The sequence below is a fragment of the Ctenocephalides felis genome, unplaced genomic scaffold, assembly GCF_003426905.1.
Source record: "Ctenocephalides felis isolate EL2017-DRISC unplaced genomic scaffold, ASM342690v1 CF-g0.4_SCAFFOLD_00845, whole genome shotgun sequence".
NCBI lineage: Eukaryota > Metazoa > Arthropoda > Insecta > Siphonaptera > Pulicidae > Ctenocephalides > Ctenocephalides felis.
Window position 1 is genome coordinate 88,707,537 of NW_020536999.1, and position 18,545 is coordinate 88,726,081.

An 18,545-nucleotide genomic window follows, 5' to 3' on the forward strand; every position below is an offset into this window, starting at 1 on the left:
TATGTATATGTAAAATTCTGATACAAATTAATTTTATTAGATACTAATGTAGAAAACCAAATTTATTGTAAATAAAGAACAAAAAATATAGAACTAATTTTAAAGAAGCTAAAGTTTTTTTCGGTATTCAATTTTCCAGAATTCAGTAGGTTTCGCCCCTGATTTAACAATTTGTGAACCCTTTCAATTGCATTTTGTAGTCATGTGACTAACTAAACAAGTGCAATACAAAACGGAAAATTCACCATTTAATTAATTTATTAATTAATAAAATTTTAATGTTTTTTCGGTATATAACTTCCCAAAATTCAGTAGTTTTCGTCCCTGATTTAACAATTTGTGAACCCTTTCAATTGCATTTTGGTTGTCATGTGACTAACTAAACAAATGCAATACAAAACAAAAGATTTACCATTTAACTAATTTAATGATTAAAATCCTAGACAATATTAGAATCCCCCGTGTTCATATAGACGCTTCTCTCGCCCGATTTTTACGTTCAGAAGGAATACTTAAAGGGTCCTCCGCTCGACGTGGTGGCGCTGCTTTTGTCATTCAAATTAATGGCGCAAAATTTGAAATGAAAATTAATGAATTTTAGTACACGGGTATTTAAAACTAAATTTGGTATTACAATCCTATTATGTTTTGTAATAATGCAATAATAACAAAAATATACTAGATAATATTATATTATTATAAATATACAATCAAATCGAAATATAAATCAACAAATACACTGCAATACACCGGTTATATATAATAGATATCACATCTAATCTACTGGAATAACTTCTACACTTTTTTCTACTTATTAATATAAATATTCAGTGAAATTTAGTGAATAATGCATTATAGTGTTAGTTCATTACATCGTCTGTCATTTTTAACTCTCATTAACTAGTAATCATCCCGTGCAAAATTTGACATTCTTAAGCAATTCATTTTTTCCCAAGTATATTCAGATCCGCGTGAAGTGGTAATCCAATATTAAACAGCTGGAACAGCTTTCTATTTGTGTATTATGTCTTTCTTGTAGAAGCGTATATTTGATTTCTTACACAATTTCCTAGAACTGATCTCTTTCCTTAAAGTGTATTATGATTAGACTAATATGTCAATGCACTACGTAGTATTGTAGTAATTATGTCCTCCATATGAGTTTGAAGCTGTTCTATTCATATTGTCAAAGGGCTATGCATTTGAGAGTAATTTCTGATGAAATCTTTATTAACAATATACAAACACAAACGAAGAAGATCGCCATTTTGTAAACTTATACAAAAATAACACTGACGTTTCTTAGTAACCAATATAAAACATTTGAAAATACTTTTTCATCGGCTCACTAGCGCCAAATCTGCGACTACAAATGGACCCCTAAGTATTCCTTCTGAACGAGGATTTTGTTCTAAGTGAAAAGGCCCTGATTAAAATGTTAACGTTTTTTTCGGTATACAATTTTCCAAAATTCTGTAGTTTTCGTCCCTGATCTTTAACATTTTGTGAACCCTTTCAACTACATTTTGGTAGTTATGTAACTAACTAAACAAGTGCAAGACAAAACAAAAGATTTACCATATAACTAATTTAATGATTAAAATGCTATTGTTTGTTTCGGTATACAATTTCCAGAATTCAGTAGTTTTCATATGGTTTCATAACTGATTTAACAATTTGTGAACCCTTTCAACTACATTTTGGTAGTCATGTGAACTAAATAAACAAGTGCAATAAAAAACAAAAGATTTACCATTTAACTAATTTAATGATTAAAATGCCAATGTTTTTTTAAGCAACCAATATTCCAGAACTCAGTAGTTTTCGTCCCTGATTTAACATTTTGTGAACCCTTTCAACTACATTTTGGTAGTCATGTGACTAAGTAAACAAGTGCAATACAAAACAGAAGATTCGCCATTTAATTAATTTATTAATTAATAAAATTTTAATGTTTTTTCGGTATAAAACTTCCCAAAATTCAGTAGTTTTCGTCCCTGATTTAACAATTTGTGAACCCTTTCAATTGCATTTTGGTAGTCTTGTGACTAACTAAATACGTGCAATACAAAACAAAAAAAAACTAACTAATTTTATGATTAAATGCTAATCTATTTTTCGGTATACAATGTCCCAGAATTCCGTGGGTCCTGATTTAACAATTTGTGAACCCTTTCTATTGCATTTTGGTAGTCTAATGTGACTAACTACACAATGTTGTTATTAACTTCCTTAAGTTATAGTAATGGGCCAACAGTTAAAGTTGAACATTTTTGCATATCTTTACGTTTCAGAGGTTTCTGAACATTTTGAAATATATCAGAAAAAATTGATGTGTGTATATGTGTGATACAATTTTTAGCCTACGTTTTCGGGCGTGCCAATCATCCGAGATGAATGGTTCGAAAAACATTCTATTCCTATTAATAGGGAGATGTGGTGATTCGTTTTTGGAAAAGACAGGACCAGCCGTTTCGGAGATACGGAGCAAAGAGTGCAGAAAATAGAAATCCAGTCGGAGCATTCGATTTGAATGATCCAAAAACATTCAATTCGTGAAGACAAATGCCATATATCACTAGTTTAATATTATTCACGATTTATGTTATCAAATTTTTTAAATATTTTGAAACAATTTGTACTTCGCGCCATGAGCATTAAATTAATATTTTTAATGTTGGTATCGTCGCGGCCATGTTTGAAAGCGAAATGTCAAAATATTGATCCGACTTTTGCAACACTAATAATGTGATAAATAAATTGTAAAATACCTAGTAAATTATGTGGGTCATATAAAAATCTCAATATTTATAATTAAAATGTCAAATGAAGAAACAATTGTGCCAAAAATCAAAACCGAACCGATTGAATATTCAATAGAAGAAATTCAAGACGAGTATGATTGCGAAAAGGAGGTCTCGGATAATTTTGAAAGTATTAGATCTGAAAACCAAATCGAATCTCCTTTAGACCAAAATGTATCTTTTCTCGATCCCAAAGAGAAGTCTCGCACATGCGAATTCTGCAACAAAATTTTCAACCGCCCCGCAGACCTAAAAAGCCACATTGTCACCCACACCCGTGAAAGGGCATTCCTTTGTAAATTCTGCAACAAAACATTCGCACGATCAAGTTCCTTAAACGTACACCTCAGAACCCACTTAGGCAAGAGACCCCATGTATGTAAAATATGCGATAAAGCCTTCACCAAATCCGATACTCTAAACGAACACATGGTTGTCCATGGGCTGACCGTCCTCATAAATGTGACATATGTAACAAAGCCTTCGGATTTCAAAAGCAATCTGGTACAGCATATGAACACACACTCCGATGAACGGCCTTATAAAATGTGATATATGTGAAAGCATTCAATCAATCGGGGCATCTTAAGAACACAAGCTCGTGCACGGGTGAATGGGCTCATAAATGTGAATATGTGATAAAACATTTGCACGACCTTATAATTTAAAGGAGCACATGACACCCACCGGGGATCGTGCTCACAGGTGTAAGTTGTGTAATAAAGTGTTTTCTTTTATGAGTAATTTAACAAGGCATATGAATATCCATAGTCGAGAACGTTCTTTTAAATGTGATATATGTGATAAAGAGTTTAGTCGAGCTAATACTTTTAAAGAGCACAAGATTACTCACACGGGGAAAAGGATTCATAAGTGTAGGACGTGTGATGATGTGTTTTCTTCTTCATCGAGTAATTTGAAGAGACATCAGAAAGTTCATAGTGATAAGAAAGAGGAAACTAATTAATACAAAAAGACTTGCAAAATTAATTTAACAGTGATCCAGTTGAGTCATGGACATTAGTGTAATTTTGTATGTAAATTAAATATATTATGTTAATTTTGTATAAATAAATATTGAGAAATCAATGATAACCTCATTATGAATTACAATATTAAGATTTTATATTTATTATTAATCAAAGATCATTTACTCAATTTTTTTCAACTACTTTATTCAACATTTCGGGTATAGGTGATCCGAGGTCCTTCTTTAGGAACTACTGACCATAAAAAAAGTATTACACATTTATTGGCTTATTCAATTAGTATAAAATTGCAAAAATTCATTTTTGGTCCTAAGAACTAAACAGTTCCCAAACCAAAATCAATTATTATATATTACATAGCACAAAATATATATTAGAAAAGTTGGTATGTTTGTTTATCATCTATAATCTTATTAGATGTTTAACTTTCATTTAAAAAATTGAACAAAAATGCATACTTGTTACATCTGGTGTACCAGTTTTTTTTGTCTTCCAATCTACCTGTCTATATAACTATCTGTATACCTCTCTAACTGTTTACCAGTTTATCAGCTAACCAACTTACTGGTACGTACAATAATTCACCGGTCCACTAATTTACTCGTTCACCAGTTTACCTGTCCACGAATTTACCTGTTCAACAATTTACCTTTCGTCTATCTACCTGCCTACCTCTCTACCTGTTTATCACTCAACCTGTTTGCCAATCAATCAATACTAACTACCTTATGTGTCGACAATTTACCTATTAACCTGTTTATCAATTCACCTTTTTACCTGTTTATCAATTTACCTGTCATCCCATTTTGCATGTCTACCAATTTATCTGCCAATTGCCAATTTTGCCTGTTAACCTTTTTATCTGTCTACATATTCGTCTATCTATCAGTTGTCCTGTCTACCATTTTACCTGTCCACCTACCCAACAATTTACATGTTTATCTGTCTATGCATGTATCTATCTGTTAAACTAATAACGATAAGATAATCTGTTTATCAGTCCACCAATTTGCCTACCAATTTGTTTAACAATCCACCATTTTCCCTGTCTACCAATTTATTTGCCAACTAACTAATCTGTTTACCAATTTACTTATCAATTCGTTTTACATGTCTACCAATTTATCTGTCTACTTGTTCATCTACCCACGCACCTATCTATCTACCTGTTCATCTGTTTACCTGTCTACCAGTCTGTTAGTCTACCAATTACCAAATAATTAGAAAAGATAATTACTATATTTTTTTACAAAATAGAGGTTTGTGGTAGAAGATTGAAAATATAAGATTGTGTTTTTATATATGCATTATAAAAAAATAATACTAGTGGAGTATGGCATCGTGAAATAATTGTATCCACACATACATACACACATCCATTTTTTCTGAGGTATGCCAAAATGTTCAGAAACGTCTGAAACGTGAAGATATGCAAAAAATTTCATTTTTACTATAGGAAAATCCATTTTTTCTGAGGTATGCCTTACTATAGGAAGTTAATATGCATAAAAAATTAAAAACCAATTGTTTTTTGTTTTTTTTTTAACACATTTCAAAAATTGTGGTTTATTTTCAAAACAGTATTGTGGAAACTGATGTACGCGCCCCCCTCATACTGATGTACGCGCCCCACAAGTTGAAAACCGCTGAACTAAAACAATCTCCACATGATAGTTTCAAAATAATATCAAATTTACACTAAAAAAAAAAATAATATCACTAAAACAATCTCGATGTGATTTTTTATGTAATATTAAAGACTATCTCTTAGACGAAATATTATTTTATGCATAATGACCCAATTAATATCAATAAAAAAAGTATTTAAAATCTCTGAGCAAATTATTGCTCCATATAATATATTTATATATTATATAATTAAAATTAAATATTTCACATAATAAATAATACTTGATATAATATTATTTGTTTTTGAATAATGTTTCCATTATTCAATTTAACAACTTTTATATAAAAATTTGTTCATTTGTTATATAAAATTTGACCTAAAATTAGCTATTTGGATATTTTGGTGAAAACATAAACTTCTCTTTTGGGAAATCACATTTTCAAATGTATTCCCCCTTACATTTCTCTCTATTTACATGATAGGTTCTTCACAATGCACTTTCATATGATTCTTCAGCATCTGTTGGTACTTAAAAGCCTTCTCACAAATTTTACACTTATGTCTACACTCCCCCGTGTGCGTAACCATATGCACCCTCAAATGCTGTGGCTTCAAAAACCGTTTATCACAAACTTGACAAGAGTAATTCCTGATCCCCGTATGCTTCAACATATGCTCTTTCAGTCTCGAAGCACAAGTGAAAGCCATTGTACACTCTTTACATGAATAAGGTTTTTCACCTGTATGCTGCCGGACATGCTCAGTTAATTTGTAAGGAAATTTGAAAGCTTTGGAACAAAAATGACATACAAAAGGTTTAAGATCTGAATGTCTGCGCTTTATGTGACACATTAATTTATTCCTGACAAAAATTTCTGACCGCAGTGTTCACAAGCGTGTTTTTTTTCTTCTGCATGGATTAGGGTGTGGGCATATAAAGTTCTTTTGGTTTTGTACGACTTTCCACAAGTTTTGCAAGCGTATTTTCTTAAATCACCGTGGGATTCTAAGTGTTCTTGTAGATTTCTTCCGGTTGATAAGACTGCACCGCATAGTTGACATAAATGTGGAGGCTTGGATGATGTTTTGGTGTAATTTGTGGAATGGGTTTTTATGTGTGCTTTTAAATAAGATGCTGATTTGTAGATTTTATTACATATAGTACACTCGTGTGAACCTGGGGGCTCTTTTTTGATGTCATTATGAATGTTGTATTCACAGTTACTGGTATTGTCAATAATGTCATGATAACTATGATTAGAATGATTAGATTGTACGTCCAATTCCATAACTTTGTCTGATTCTTGTTTTACAACACCAGCAGTATCCTGGTCATCTTTAACTTCCTTAACTCTAGTCTTCCCAAAAACTTTTCTACTTAACTTTTTGTGTACATTTTTCTTTTGCACATCCATGATAACTTTATCATCATCACAAACATTCCCATCAGCATCTTTTGGATCACCTAAAGACTTACATTCTTCTTTAATATAAACATTTTGTATTTTACCTTTGAGTTTATCCAATTCCTGTAAAGAGTTTCGACATTTCGTCCAAAATTCGTAGGCCTTGTACAAGTCTCGAAGACACAAATCACAAATGTATTTGGGGTACTCGTCGTCTGGGGACACTTCGAGGGCTGTACAGGAGATGAACATTTTTAGAATTAAATTCTCATTTTCTGATAATTGTTTTTGTTCGATGAACAAACTTTGTAGGTTTTTGTCAGCTAAACAAGCACGACAAATTGGGGATGAATTAGAATCCATTGTAATAAATTAATAACATTTTAATTCATAACTTTTATTTACTTGAGTATTTGAATTCAATAATCGTGATCTGTCAAACTTCGAGTCCAAAGAATATGTTATTGTTTATATAAAGATGGGACTACTCTTGACAGATAAATTTTTGCATTTGCATCGATTTATAATAAAATACTTTAAATCACTCGCAAAGCTTCAAATTATTGTAATGAATAAAATTCAATAATTAGTATTCTTTTTTATTTGTCTAATTATAGATTTATTATAATATTTATTTTTCCTCAGTTCGCATGCGCATCTATACAGATCGCGTAGAAGCCCCTCTATGTTTTAGGCATTTAACATGGCGTCGGCTTCTTAAAATGACGTATTAGAAAAAGTTTGTTTTTATTTATTTCTCAAAGCTATTTACATAAATATACAATCGAATAACGTTCCTTTATTACTACACAATTTAATCAGTATTTCATTTATTGTTCGAGTATAAGTTATACTCGGATATCTGTAATACGATGTGATGTGTTGTTTGCATAAAAGAAAGTAACAAGCTGATCAAAAGGATTCACAATGAATAGTTTACTAGCCGAAATTGAAAAGGCTTATTTAAGCCACATCAATGTCAATGAGTTGGATTACAGCAAAATGTACAGCTCGGATATATGTCGGGCTTGTCTGGGGAGCAAAAACCTCCAGTCCCTCTTTACTCAGCAAAGTCACATAGCCGATGGCGAAAGTATTCTCCTCAAAATGTTTATTTCTTGTACAGCACTCGATGTCTCCCAAAACGACGACTACCCTAAATACATCTGTAATTCTTGCCTCGAGGATTTGTACAGGGCTTATGTATTTTGGAAAAAATGTCGAAACTCTGTAGGAGAATTGGACAAACTAAGAGGTAAGACTCATACTGTGTATATCAAAGAAGAGACTAATCCCTTCCCCGATGTTACGAGACTCGACATGGCTGATATCAAAGAGGAAGTCAACCCTTTGCTCTACGAAGTTGATGTCAATCTTGAAGAAGGTGGAGAGATTGATATGCTAAACCAACGCACCACCAGGAACAACAGTTCTCCTAAAAAAGTCACGCCGGTGAAGACTCCAGGTAGACGTGGTCGCAAACCTGGTTCAAAAAATAAGAAAACCAAGCCTAAAAAGTATGACAGTTCCTCAGATGAAGAGTTTTTGAGTGAGATTGTGTCAAAAAGCAAACCACAGCCTGAAGTAAAGGCACCAGAGATTGATAAAGATGATGATGACGGTCATGACGATAGAGATGATGATTTTGATGATAGAGACGAAGACTACAAGCCTGAAGAAGAAGAAGAGTATGCTGAAACAAAAACCTCACCTGCTAAAGAAGTTTACGACGGTCTTAAATGTAACCAATGTGATAAGAAACTAGCAAGTGAGGAGGAAAGACTCAAACACATCTGCCGGAGCTTTGCATGCAAATATTGCAACAAGAAATTTGATACATATGATAAAAGGTACAAGCATTTACGAATACACACTCAGCCTCATAAATGTGAGTTATGTTTGAAGACTTATGCAACCTCAAATGCTTTGAAAGTCCATGAACGTGTTCATACTGGTGAAAGACCATTCCCATGCAACGTTTGTGGAAAAGCTTTCAAGACAAAAGGACATTTGGACAACCATTCCGTTCGGCACACTGGTGAACGTAAACATTTATGTATATATTGTGACAAAACATTTATTCGAAGTTCTCTCCTCAACAAGCATCTCAAGACACATGAAGAGTACCAAGTTGACCCAAGGGATATCAAAGAAAAAGTACCTCCTGGAGAGAGAATCTTTTTGTGCCAAATCTGCGGCAGGACCCTCAAGACCCACAAAAATCTCCAACAACACATCATCAGTCATTCCGACTTTAGACCTTACGAGTGCAAAACCTGCAACAAGAGATTTAAATTCAAATCTAATCTACAAGTGCACGAGTTAACACATGCCACAGAAAAGAAATTCGAGTGTGACCAATGTGGGGCCAAATTCTTGGTACGAGACTCCTTAAAATGCCATATCAAACGACGACACTCCAATGTCAGACCTTACGTTTGCAAAATATGTTCAAAAGGATTCAAATTCTCCTACAAACTCACTGTTCATGTACGACAGCACACCGGCGAGAAGCCTTATGCTTGTCAGGAATGCAGTATGGCATTTGTTTGTTCGAGCAGACTCAAGATGCACATGTTAAAACACACCGGTATAAGAAACTACTCGTGCCCGGTGTGTGATAAGAGATTCCTGATGCCGCAGCATGTAAAGACACATATGATAACACACACAGGTGAATGCAAACATAAATGTGAGATTTGTCAGCGGACATTTAGATATTCCCAAATGTTGAAGAACCATATGAAGACGCATGGCGAGCCTCCAAGGGTGCAGATGACTGTAAATGTGTAATTGACTTGTAATTGATAGAAAGAAGAAGAGATAATCATAAAGTACGAGATCGGTGGAATCAATCTTGAATTTTATATATATCTATATATTCCACCGGCATTTCTCTCAATTACGGAAGTATTACAAGTATCAGCCCTAAGTAGTGAAGTAATTATTAATAATTATTAATTTTACATTATATCTGTTAAAGGATCGAAAACTAATTGAACATACAAAAATCTGAACGAATTATAAATATTTCTGGAACGGTGAAGAGTAAAAATTAAATGGCAATTTGAAATTATTTATTGTAATAGTTAATCATATTATGATTTAAGTTTTGATTATATTAAATATAATAAATGTATTGAAAAATTATCATAGGTTTTAATCATTTTCTATAAGGATCTCCTGATTATACAAAGGTATCTTTCTTATACTTCTGTAAGAGTCTTATAACCATTTTACATTTATAAGGCTTCTTATAAAAATAATCATAGCTTTTAATAATTTTGTTTTAAGGTATCTGTTCAAGACTTTTCATTATCATGTAATTTTTTATGCTTTCTTACACTTCTGTAAGAGCCTTGCAACCATTTTATATTGATAAGCCCTCTTGTAAAAATTATTATAGCTTTTAATAATTTTCTTATTCAGTATCCGTTCAAGACCTTTTATTCCCATTTCATTTCTGATGCTTTCTTACACTTCTGTAAGAGCCTTACAACCATTTTACATTTATAAGTCCTCTTATAAAAATTATCATAGTTTTTAATAACTTTCTAATAAGGAACTCTCGTATTAGAAATTTCTTTCCAGATGTATACAAAGTACTCGTTCAAGTCTTTTTAATACCATGTAATTTCTGATGCTCTCTTACACTTCTGTAAGAGCCTCACAACTATTTTACATTTATAAGGCCTCTTATAAAAATGTTCATAGCTTTTAATAAAAATCTTATAAGGAACTCGTTCAAGACTTTTTATTACCATGTAATTTCTGATGCTCTTTTACACTTCTGTAAGAGCCTTACAATCATTTTACATTTATAAGACCTCTTATAAAAATAATCATAGCTTTTAATAATTTTCTTATAAGGAACTCATGCATTTTAAATTTATACAAAGGTACTCGTTCAAGTCTTTTTAATACCATGTGATTTCTGATGCTTTCTTACACTTTAGTAAGAGTCTGGCAACCATTTTACATTTATAAGACCTCTTATAAACTTATCATAGCTTTTAATAATTTTCTTATAAGGAACTCATGCATTTTAAATTTATACAAAGGTATCCATTCAAGACTTTTTATTACCATGTGATTTCTGATGCTTTCTTACACTTCTGTAAGAGCCTTACAACCATTTTACATTTATAAGACATCTTATAAAAATGATCATAGCTTTTAATCATTTTCTTATCAGAAGCTTGTGCGGTTTAAAATTCCTTTCAGATATGTACAAAGGTATCCGTTCAAGACTTTTTCTGATGCTTTTTTATACTTCTATGAGAGCCTTACAACCATTTTACGTTTATAAGGCCTCTTATAAAAATGATAGCTTTTAAAGATTTTCTTATGAGGAACTGCAATTCCTTTCAGATTTATACAAAAGTACTTAATCAAGTCTTTTTATTACCATGTGATTTCTGATGCTTCCTTACACTTCTGTAAGAGTCTTACAACTGATTTTATATTTATATAACCCTTTTCCACTCATGTATCTTCGAATATTCTATCCAAACAAACATCTTTCTGCAAATTCAACTCTTTGTACATCAGCATATGTTGTTTTAGCAAACCTATTCTAATAAATGCTTTAATATTCAAATTATGATTTACAATTATATAATTTCCCCTGAACCACCATTTTGTTAACTCAAATTGAATTTCTATCGAATTGAATTTGGTCGGTTCAAATACACACGAGTAATTGCCACAGACATTAGGAAAAACTTAACAAATGATTGGAAATGCAAAATTTATGTCGACATATATAATTACACCCTTAAGTATTATATATTTGTTAATTCATTAAACAATATGTATAATATTATTTCTAATTGTTAGTAACATAACCTCACTTACCTTGCACACAAATTTTTGTACTTGAATTCTATATTTTCCATTGATTGTTTAATTTTATTACTCACTATCACAATATTGTTCGCGTTCATTATTATGCACTAATCACTTTATTTTAAATATAAAAAATAAATATATAAATCACAATTTAAACAAGAACTGTCAACCATGTGTCGAAATTCAAATGTTGAAAACGATTTAAAACAAAATTATGAAACATGTCAATGTTTATAGATTGTTTAATATTATTATACACGAAATACAATATTATCGGCGTTTTTTTATTATATACTATTTGTAATAAATTAAGCATTAAAATAAAATTTTAATACAAAACTGATATTTGTGCACAAGAACTGTCAACTGCCTAGACAATATAATTATGCTGGATACCAATTCAGATATCAATATTTATGAATTATGAAGCCATTATGAAGCATTATTATTATCATTATTATTATTATTATTATTATTATTTTTTAAACACAATATTGTATGCGTTTATTATTATACACCAATTGTATTGAATTAAGCATAAAAATTCAATTTTAATATAAAACTGATTTTGTGCATAAGAGCTGCGACAACTTCATGGACTATATAATTATGCTGGATACCACCATTCAAATGTTGAAATTGATTTAAAACAAATATTTTAAATTTTCGTGAATATTTCTTGAACTAGTGGTATATGGCACGATCTTAAGGCAAATTGCTGGAACTTCCCTTACCTAATTTCTCCTTACCGAAAATTAAAATTTCTTTAAAAATTAAACAAAATCTTTTGAGAAAAATGGATTTTTGAGAATTTTGAATTTGTTGGAAAAATAATGAGATTTTCCTTTTTTTTTTGTATATTCCAAAACTTTAGAACTTTTTTTAAAACAATCGCGCTGCGTAGTTGTTTTAGAGACAAAACATCAAAGACAATCCACAACATTTTATAAGACAATCAACAATATTTTCAGTCAGTTTAAAATGTTTTCAGATTTTTCACTATATTTCCAAAAGACTTACGAGAAATTCAAACTATCTACAATTTTTTTGAACAATTCACAGCATTTTCAGGCAATCTACAACATTTTCGACAAACTCGCAACATTTTAAGACAACTTAGAATATTTTCAGACAAAATTTTGAAAATGTACAACATTTTTAAATAATTGACATCATTTTCATACTAGATATAACATTTTCTACAAGTTACAGCACTTTCAGACAATCTACAATATTTTCGTACAAATACAACATTTTCAAATTAGTTACAACATTTTCAGACAATCTACAATATTTTCAGAGAAGTTACAACATTTTCAGGCAATCCACAACATTTTTAGACAATACACAACATTTTCATACAATCTACAATATTTCCAAACATTCGCTAAAATTTTTAGACAATCTACAATATTTTCAGACCATCTACAACATCTTCAGGTAATCTACAACATTTTCAGACAAGTTACAACTTTTTCAAACAGTTTTGTTTGAATTGTTTTTCAGACAATCCACAACATTTTCAGATAATTTACACCATTTTAGACAATCTACAATAATTTTCAGACTAGTTACAACATTTTCAGGCAAGTTACAACATATTAAGACAAGTTACAATATTTTCAGACAATCTACTACATTTTCAGACAAGTTACAACATTTCCAAGAAATTTACAATGTTCACAAGAGATTATTCATAATATTTTCAGAAAATTTACAAGAATTTCAGACAATCTCTAAAATTTTTAAACAATCTACAATGTTTCCAGACCATCTACAACATTTTTAGACAATCTATAACATTTTCAGATAATTTACACAATTTTCAGAAAATCTACAATATATTTTTAAACAATTTACAACATTTTCAGAAAATCCACAACATTTTCAGCCAATCCACGACAATTTTCAGACAATTTACAACATTTTCAGACAATCTACAACAATTCTCAGACAAGTTACTACATTTTCAGACAAATTTCAACGCTTTCATATATTCCACAAGATTTTCAGACAATCTACAACAATTTTCAGACTAGTTACAACATTTTCATGAAAAATTTAATCATCAAATTGTTCTTAAATAAAAACAAATCATCCCAGACATATATTTTATTATTAAACTTTAAATTTAACAATATTGATTTATTTTTTTTACCATTAAATAAAACCAGTCCATTTTAAACCCTCTCTATATATATACTTTGTATCATTAATAAACACCATTAATAAATAATAAATACATTTTTAGTAAATAAAATATCGTGGGTAGTACTGCCCTTGGGCAGGTACATGAGCTGAGTTAAACTCCAACTCGATTTAGGGGAGAATAGTGTGAGTGATTTCCCATTGTCATTGAAATAGACTAATTTCAAGTGAAAATTGATATCATTACTGCATGATATCAGAATACCCAGAGCAGGGGTTCGAACTCATAATAATCAAGTCCACACAAGGCAGTGTGCTCAACCGTTGCACTATGGAACATCCATAACCATTACATAATAGTAAATAGTAGTCTGCCCGGAAGCACCACAAAATCAATGATTTTCTTTCCCTCCGTTTTTTATTATTACCATTACCGTTTTATTACCATTGATTATACACCATTAATCACTTTATATTCGTTTTTACGAATTTTCCTTGCCAAACTTGTGCTTCCATGCTTCCTGATCCTGTGCTTCGCTTTTCAGTTCCCTGTATTTCCACTTACTCGCGTAAGTCGTCAATCATTTGCATTCTTCTTCCTCCCAATCCTTTCAAAGCTTCTATTTTGCCTTCGACGACGTCATGCAGGAGGCATTCTTTTTGCAGAATGGGTCCGATCCAGTTTCCTTTTTTTTTCAGGATCGTGGTCAGTAGTAAACTCTAACTATTATAGACTCATTTATCTTATTATTAAACTTATTTTAACCCTTTCCACTCCACAGGGATAAAACTGTTCATTAGTAATAATGATTTTATTAAAAATATTTCAGGTACTCTAAATTTTTACTTAATACGCAGAGCGTTAATTGTTTTTTCATAATCAATTTTTTTTCATAATTCAAAAGCCTCCGGATAGGATTGTCAATTAATTCAACCCTTTCCACTCGCAAATTGCGAGATTTATATGTATTTTGTCGCCGGAGCGGCGGCATCCGAGTGGAAAGGGTTGAAATATACATGATAATATAAATAATACATTTAAAGAAAAGAATTTAAAGGAAGGAAATAAAAACTTGAGATAAATAATTTTTTTAATTTTGGAAAATTCTCAGAAATTTGAGATAAGTAAGATCCCATTAAGTTTTGTTCATTCACTTTTTACGTAAACTTATATAAGCCTCATTGTCCAATTTATAAGATCTTATATTTTGTCTATAAAATACGAACAATATGAATATTTGTAATGAAATATTTGAAAATATTTAATATTTTTCGAATATTTCATTACTGAACAAGAGGTTCCAGCTATTTCATAATTCAAAAGCCTCCGGCCAATTTATAAGCTCTTATATTTTGTCCATGAAATATGAACAATATAAATATTTAAAATGAAATATTTGAAAACAATTAATATTCTTCAAATATTTCATTACTGAACAGGAGGTTTCAGCTATTTCATAATTCAAAAGCCTCCGGACAGTATTGTCAATTAATTTAAAATATACATAATAATATAAATAATACATTTAAAAAAAATAGAAATTTGAGATAAATAATTTTAATTTTGCAATCCCTAGAAATATGAGATAAGATCCGAATAAATTTTGTTCATTCACTTTTTATGTAAACTTTTATAAACCTCATCGTCCAATTTATAAGCTTTTATATTTTGTCACAATATGAACAATAATAATGAAATATTTAAAAACATTTAATATTCTTTAAATATTTCATTACTGATCAGGAGGTATCACTTATTTCATAATTTAAAAGCCTCCGGACAAGATTGTCAATTAATTTAAAATATGCATGATAATATAAATAATACATTTAAGGGGGTTGTTCGATTTTTATTTTTTTTTTTTCGATTTTGAGATTTTTTGATATTATTAAAGCTAAAAACCCTAGAATTATTTAAAAAAAAATCATCTCAATATCTATTTTTTGACGAAATTATAGATATATATATCTCTATATGTATGATCCTCTGAAACCGTTTTTTTATCGCTCCGCGAGCTATTGTATGCCAGCTGCTCTCTTTTTCATTATAATACCTCATGCACATGACCTTTTTAATGTGTCAGTATCTTTGAACACCATGGTGTATTTAGTACATTATATTAAAAACTTTAAATACGTTTTTCTCAAAATGACTTTTATCAATGCGGTGCCACAAATTAAAAAAAACTACAAGTCGGATGGACTTGCATTTTTTTTTTAATTTATTCACCACTGCAATACCTAGACAAACAAATACCTTGCATTTTTTGTAAAAAAAAAAATGAACAACCCCCTTAAAGAAATAGAAACTTGAGATAAATAATTTTAATTTATGAAATATGAGATGAGATCCAATTAAGATTTGTTCATTCATTTTTTATGTAAACCTATATAAACCTCATCGCCCAAATTTATAAGCTCTTATATTTTGTCTATAAAATATGAACAATATGAATATTTATAATGAAATATTTGAAAACATTTAATATTCTTCGAATATTTCATTACTGGACAGGAGGTTCCTGCTATTTCATAATTCAAAAGCCTTCAAACAGGATTGTCAATTAATTTAAAATATACATGATAATATAAATAATATTTAAAGAAATAGAAACTTGATATAAATTATTTCAATTTTGCAATTCTTAGAAATATGAGATGAGATCCAATTAAGTTTTGTTCATTCACTTTTTATATAAACTTATATAAACCTCATAGTCCAAATTATAAGCTCTCATATTTTGTTTATAAAATATAAACAATATGAATATTTATAATGAAATATTTGAAAACATTTAATATTCTTCGAATATTTCATTACTGAACAGAAAGTTTCTGCTAATTCATAATTCAAAAGCCTCCGAACAGGATTGTCAATTAATTTGAAATATAATATATAAATAATATTTAAAGAAATAGAAACTTGATATAAATGATTTTAATTTTGCAATTCTTAGAAATATGAGATAAGATCCTTCATTCTAACTCTGTTTAAGTTTTCTTCATTGCAAACTTATAATATAATTATCTTGATTGAATTATATAGATAGATAATTTCCTTATCTAAGCTTATAATAATCTCATCATGCAATTTATAAGCTCTGATATTTGTCTATAATTTATGAACAATATAAATATTTATAATAAAATATTTAATATTCTTCGAATATTTTCTTACTGAACAGGAGGATTATGAATTAATTTAAAATATATGTCATAATATAAATAATACATTTAATAAAATAATCTTATACTCAACAAAATAACGCTTATATCTTATATAATACTTTTTCTTAATTGTTTCCATAATTTTATCACATTTTTCAATTACAACTATTTATACTAGGGCTCTCTAAAAGTCCAATTTTATTATCTATTACCATCTCCGGGCTCTCTAAAGGTCCAATTCCGTTATCTATTACCATCTCCGGGCTCTCTAAATGTCCAATTCCATTATCTATTACCATCTCCGAGCTCTCTAAATGTCCAATTCCATTATCTATTACCATCTCTGGTTTCTTTTTATTATGTGTAATATAATGTTTCGTAAGGTAGCCGGATCGTTTAAAAGCCTTATTACATATTTCACATGTAAACGGGCGTTCCTCCGTGTGTATTAACATATGCTTTGACAAATTACTAGCCATCGAAAAGCCTTTATCACATATTGTACATATATAAGACTTTTCCCCCGTATGAGTCCTGTGATGCAAAGCCAGAGTACTCTGTCTCGCAAACGCTTTCTCACAGTACAAGCACGGAAAAGGCTTAGCCCCCGTGTGAATACGCAAGTGACACTTCAAATCCCCTGAGCGAACAAAGGCTTTAGTACACACCTCACACACATAAGGCTTTTCACCTGAATGAGTCCTAAAGTGGATGAGTAAACTACTGTGTTGCGAGAAAGACTTCTCGCAGCTGTTGCATTTGAAAGGCTTGATACCCGTGTGCACCACTTGGTGTCTTTCGACTTTACAATATGATGTGAAGGCTTTACCACATGTTTCACATGCAAAGGATCGTTTAGGGCCTTTTGTGGGTAGCACTAACTGTTCGGATTCTTCATCTATCGTTACTTCACATTTTATTAATAAGTCGACAGATTTGTCCTCGTCACCTGAAGCATCTTTAGAAGAATTATCGTCGTTGGTATAAGAATTTGTTGCACTTTCTAAAGGTGAAAGTATTGGTTCCACATCATTTGGAATTGCATTCACTTGGTCGGACATTGTGGATGTAAAATTATTACTGCACTTTTAGAAGCTTCTAAATTACACAAATCGATGTTTGTAAAACGTTTTTATTCCTTAAATTACATAATTAATTGATTTATTTAGTTTTGTCTACATCTTTGACATATACCTTGAACTGTCAAATTATTCAAAATGGCGCATACGAGGCCATTACCAATACCAACATTCCAAATACAAATTTTTAACTCAAAAAAATTCAAAATGTTAGAAATTAAAAAAAAAAACGTGCGCGTAAGGTTCTCACATGATTAAAGTAAAACTTATTTGCATCAGGCCATTTATTTGATAAATAAGCTAAAATTAGTGCATTTATTAGTGTCAACTATTACACACATTATTCAAATATGACATGATCGGTTTGTCCTTGTAATTAGCATTTAGAAAGGAACCTTCATTAGATAAATGAAGTTCTTGATTACCTTCATTAAATAAATGAATTGCTGATTAATATTTTTTTTAATATT

General features: G+C 30.4%; 3 protein-coding genes across 3 annotated transcripts in view; 1 reads left to right on the forward strand and 2 right to left on the reverse strand.

Annotated features, from left to right (window-relative positions):
- Positions 1-6,274: 6,274 nt before the first annotated feature.
- LOC113362882 (zinc finger protein 311-like) lies at positions 6,275-7,192 on the reverse strand. Its single transcript, XM_026605377.1, has one exon. The coding sequence runs from the start codon at positions 7,190-7,192 to the stop codon at positions 6,275-6,277; it is 918 nt and encodes a 305-aa protein (XP_026461162.1).
- Positions 7,193-7,719: 527 nt separating this feature from the next.
- On the forward strand, positions 7,720-9,872 carry LOC113364233 (zinc finger protein 431-like). Its single transcript, XM_026606725.1, has one exon. The coding sequence runs from the start codon at positions 7,757-7,759 to the stop codon at positions 9,620-9,622; it is 1,866 nt and encodes a 621-aa protein (XP_026462510.1). The 5' UTR covers positions 7,720-7,756; the 3' UTR covers positions 9,623-9,872.
- Positions 9,873-17,128: 7,256 nt separating this feature from the next.
- The window catches only part of LOC113362883 (zinc finger protein 624-like), a 5,831-nt gene continuing 4,414 nt past the window's right edge, over positions 17,129-18,545 (reverse strand). Inside the window, exon 3 of the mRNA XM_026605378.1 lies at positions 17,129-18,076. Coding sequence (XP_026461163.1) covers positions 17,152-18,076 — 925 coding nt within the window. The 3' untranslated portion in view covers positions 17,129-17,151. The remainder of the gene's footprint in view (positions 18,077-18,545) is intronic.